Consider the following 4,816-nt stretch of genomic DNA (forward strand, 5'->3'; position numbering starts at 1 on the left):
GATGGACCTGAGGAATTGAAGACTAGAAGGATAACCTGTTAAGTTATTGTAAGCAGGTAGGCAGGTAATCATGAAAGGCAGATCTGGCAGAATGGTACTAGAGATAAAAGAGGAGAACAATCATTAGATGTTTAGGAGGGAAAGTCTCTTGGACTTGGTGATGGAATCAATTTTGAGGATGACTTGGATAATTTGTAAGCTTCTGACTTGGGAAATACACCATCAACTGTATTTCATAGAACTGTCTGGAAACCTAATCCCTTTACAAAGTTAAATAGGATATCTGGAATTTTCCTTATGTATACCATTTTGCTCTTATTCCATTTACTTATGCTGGAGACAAAAAGAGATTTTAAAAAATAAATGTAATATTACAGCCATGTCCTACTATCAAACATTCTCCTTATTTGCCTACTTCTAAAAATGGACATACAAGGAAAATGTGCCTAAGAATGTATTTACAATAAGATATATAATTTGTCATCGTTTGAAGTTAGAAAAATTGCCCTACCTCAGCAATGAATTTCAGACATTTTATGAGCTTTGTGGTCAGATAATACCCATTGTTCTCTACTCCTCATTTCTGCTTCTGCAGTCCAATTGAACAGATTCTCAACTGACATTTGGTGTTATACATGGATAGAAACAACCTTAAGCCATACGTGCTTTATTCGAAAATGAATAAAAATGTAAAATATTTAGAAAATTTTGGAAATTATTGCTAATAGGAAATTATTTAGAAATCAACCAAATAGGCTATATAGATGAGAGATTTAGAAATTTTTTGAAGGAAAAAGTTAACTTATGCTAATATAGTATTTAAAAGACCTGGATACAATGCAAATTATGTGTGTAGATATTTGAATTGGGAGTCCCATCTTTGTAGAAGTGCCCATTTGTTTGAGGGAACCAGTTCTCTATGGTTATACCTATATAATGGAGAATTTAACTATCAATGGGCAGGAAAAGGCTGTTCTTGTGCATGAGTGACAGAAATAGAAAATGAGTAAAAATGTAATCATGTTTGCTTACTTTTGCCTTTTAGTGGAAAAGAAACAGTGCTTTTTACAGTATATTTTTACCTGAGGAACTTAGGGATGGAGTTGGTTTTCTAAGTGTTTATAAAAATGTCTTTGCTGGAGGGGAAGTCAGGAGTTTGTAAATATTTGTGTTCTTTAATTTCTCAGGTTCGTTTTTTTCCAAATTTGCCTAGATTTACTTTACCTTGGAGCACCTGCCAGATAGGATGTTTCCTCATACCTGTGTTTTAGAATAAGGAAGCCTTGTAGAATAATAATAGCAGTACGAGCTAAAATCTATTGAATGCTGTCTATGTGCCAGAACTTGTACTAAGCATATTATAAGCAGTGGCCTAGAACAGGTAACTGACTAGCTCATAGTTATGTATCTCTGATAAGTCACTAAACCAGGGGCAGGATCCAGATCACTAGTGCCAAAGTTTTGTTTTTAACCACTTCTGGAGTTGGAACTGAGACTGAAATCTAGAACAGTATTGATGTTGGATTATAGATATAGCCATGGCCATGATCTCAGGAGACTCACTGTTCTGCTAGAAGTCATGGGAAGATTCAGCAGTTCTGAGAACTGTTTAGGGAAGTAGTATAATCTGGTTTACTATTTTTAAAATATATAGGAACTTTATAACACTAAATGTAAACATTTGAAAAGAGAAAAAGTCTCAAGTCAATAATTTAAACTCCTGCCTGGAGCAACTAGAAAAAAGAAAAGAAAAATAAACAAAAAGCAAACAGAAGGAACTAATACAGAAATTAATGAAATTGAAAAAAAGAAAAATAGAGAAAAAATCAAAGAGAAAGCTGGCTCTTTGAAAAGATCAGTAAAACTGACAAACCTCTAGCAATGCTGACAACCAAAAAATGAGAGAAGTCACAAATTACTAATATCAGGAATTAAAGAGGGGATATCAGTATAAACCCTACAGACATCAAAAGGACAATAAAGGAGTATTATGAGCAACACCACATATAGATTTGACAATTTAGATGAAATGGATCAATTCCTCAAAAAGTATAAAATACCACAACTCACCCAGTGTGAAACAGATAATTTGAATAGTTCCGGAACTGTTACGGAGATTAAATTCATGGTTTAAAACCTCCTGAAAAAGAAATCTGCCCATATGGTTTCATTGGAGAACTCTACCTATTCTACTTTTAAAGAGCAGTAAAACCAATTCTACAAATCTCTTCCAGAAAAATAGAAAAAAAGAGAATACTTTACAGTTCATTCTATGAAGCCAGTATTACTCTGATACCCAAACCAGACAAATACTATGCGTGAAAGAAAACTGCACACCAATTTCTCTCGTATAAACACAGATTAAAAAAAAATTCTTTAACAAAATATAATTTAGCAATAAACAAGTGGGGTGTATTCAGAGATGCAAGGCTGGTTCAGTATTTGAAAACCAATGTATTCCATCATATGTGAAGGCTATTTGGAAAGCTTGGAAAAATGTTTCCTTCTCCATGGCCATGCATTCCAATGGAGGAGGTAAGCAGGGGGCAAGGGAACTAACATTTATGAGGCTCCTAATGTGGAAGAGCTGTGTTGAATCTCTAGGAAGATGACCTACATGTGTAACCTGCTGTGTAGGTCCTTTTGGAATTCACTGCTGAAAAGGGCCTTAATAGATGACTTGATAATATGCTGAGATTTCTCCGTTTTTTTCCCTCAAACATTTGTAAATCTTCTTATGAGTGCTCGCTCAGCTGGGGAATTGCTGTTCCAGAGTCCAAATGCTGTTGATCCTTTAGAATTTATGTAAACACTATACCGTTGAGACAAAAGAGGACACTAAAGCAAGTACTCGCCTAGTCAGGGTAGACAGCCTAGAAGTGCTTCAGAGCTTGAGGAATCAGGACTTTTTCTTTGTACAGCACAAATAATTTCCCTGGGATTTCTTCCTGTGAGATTGGGCACCCCGGGGAGGGGAGTGTCGAGCAGAATTACTGAGTGACGATTCTGTGCAGCACACTGTTTCACTGAAGCGGAGAGATGGCACTGCGTGTTTTAAGTCCCCGAGGCTCGGGACTGTGCCATCAGGTTAACAGTTTAATAGTTAACAGACTCGCAGCGGAGTGACTTGGTTACACAGTGAAATTCAGGGCTGGCTGATCTGCCCTGATTGCGAAATCGCGGCGAAGGTGGCGTGCGGCCGCTGGCCCCCCGCGGACCCTCCTTGGACCGCCGCCACGCCGCCCCGCGCGGGTACACCACGCCGGGTGCCGTTCGCCCCCTGCCCCGCAACCTTCAGCGCAGATGCAAGAGAAACCCCGCCCCAGCTCGCCACGCCCTCCGCGCGCTCCAACCACCGTGCTCCTGAAGGGCACCTTCTGCAGCCAGTCGACGCCCGCGCGCTGGGCTGGGGCGCGCTGGGGTTGGCGGACGCTGTCGGCCGAGGGCGGGCCCCTTGAGTGACACGCGTTCTGTCCAGTCATCGGAGGCCGTTCGCCACCGCCCCCTCCGCGGCGGGGGCCGCCCTGCTGTGGGCGCTGGGCCGGGGCCCCGGGAATGTCCCGGGCCCAGCTAGCTGAGACGCGCGCTCCGCTTCTCCCGGCTCGGCTGGTGTCTGCACGGCCTGAGGCTCGCCGCGTTCCGAAATGGCCGAGCAGTCGGACCAGGCTGTCCAGTACTACACCCTGGAAGAGATCCAGAAGCACAACCACAGCAAGAGCACCTGGTTGATTCTGCACCACAAGGTGTACGATTTGACCAAGTTCTTGGAGGAGGTGAGTTGGAGAGACGTGAGGCTGGCTGGAGTTTGGGGTTTCCGTGAGGCGAGTTGTCTGTTCGCAGCGCGGCGGGGTTGACGTGTGCGACTGTGCGGAATGCGCTCGCCCGTGCGTGCACACCTGAGAGCCTTCCTCCCGTCTGCACCTGTGTTTGCATACCTGTACTTACACACCTGGGCGCCCCCGGAGTCTGCACATCTGTGCGTGCACACTTGGGAGCGTCCCGAGGCGCGTCAGCCGGCGTCGCTGCCGGGCGAGCCATTTTAGCAGCCTGCGGCGTGCCGGCGTCCGGCAGAAGCTGCCTCCCTCCGCGGGCGCGTAGGAGAGCACCACTTAGCACTTGGTGGGAAGCAAGCGCGTCTGGGGCTGTCTTCCTGGGAGAGGGCGCTGCTGCAGAAGGGTTTGAAAGATCCCTTTGTGAGTTTACGTAAAGCGGGGGCTCAATCAAAGACCGGGATCGTCCCACTTCTGTTATTCCGGAAGTGGATTCCCAGTAAAAGCCGGTTGGAGACCACCCATCCTGAGAACTGTAGCATCCCACAAGAGAAGACCCTGAGTTCCGAGGTCGGGGTGTGGCCCGCACCCGCTGTCCGCGGCACCCACAGGCCCACCCCCAGCATCCACGCGCACCCTGTTCACTAGGAAGGAGCGCTGTGATTGTTAACCGCTTCCAATAAGGACTTCACGGCGAGGTACAATGCTGGACTCTTGGGACTAGGAAATTAACCCCGCCTGTGTGTGAGGCTTTGAGGAAGGAGAAAGGATAGGTGGTGAGAACTGCCAGTAGGACTTGATCCTTAAATTTGGAAGTTGTAAACTAACTTTATCTTATTTAAAGGAAGACATTCCTTCGATAAGATTCTTTGCATTAGGATATAATTTTTGCAGCAAATTCTAAGGTGCTTTTCTTTGTTGTCTCTGGATTTGTTTTATCACTGTGGGTGACTTTGAACCATAAATCTGAATACAACACTTATCCTCCTTCGCCGCCACCTCTGCTTCCTGGGGGGGGGGGGGGGGGGGGGGGGGGGGGGGGGGGG

General features: G+C 44.9%; 1 protein-coding gene across 3 annotated transcripts in view; it reads left to right on the forward strand.

Moving 5' to 3' along the window:
- The first annotated feature begins 3,521 nt into the window (after nt 1–3,521).
- CYB5A (cytochrome b5 type A) overlaps nt 3,522–4,816 on the forward strand; it is a 38,143-nt gene continuing 36,848 nt past the window's right edge. Inside the window, exon 1 of one of the 3 annotated variants that reach the window (XR_014139533.1) lies at nt 3,522–3,773. Coding sequence is in view for 2 of the 3 variants with exons in the window: in XM_081801022.1 (XP_081657148.1) it covers nt 3,645–3,773 (129 nt within the window). In the remaining variant the exon portion in view is untranslated. The remainder of the gene's footprint in view (nt 3,774–4,816) is intronic. The other 2 variants (XM_081801022.1, XM_006742642.3) reach the window with 2 other exon arrangements.

This window comes from Leptonychotes weddellii, chromosome 13 (assembly GCF_054177405.1).
Source record: "Leptonychotes weddellii isolate Sample4059 chromosome 13, ASM5417740v2, whole genome shotgun sequence".
Lineage (NCBI taxonomy): Eukaryota > Metazoa > Chordata > Mammalia > Carnivora > Phocidae > Leptonychotes > Leptonychotes weddellii.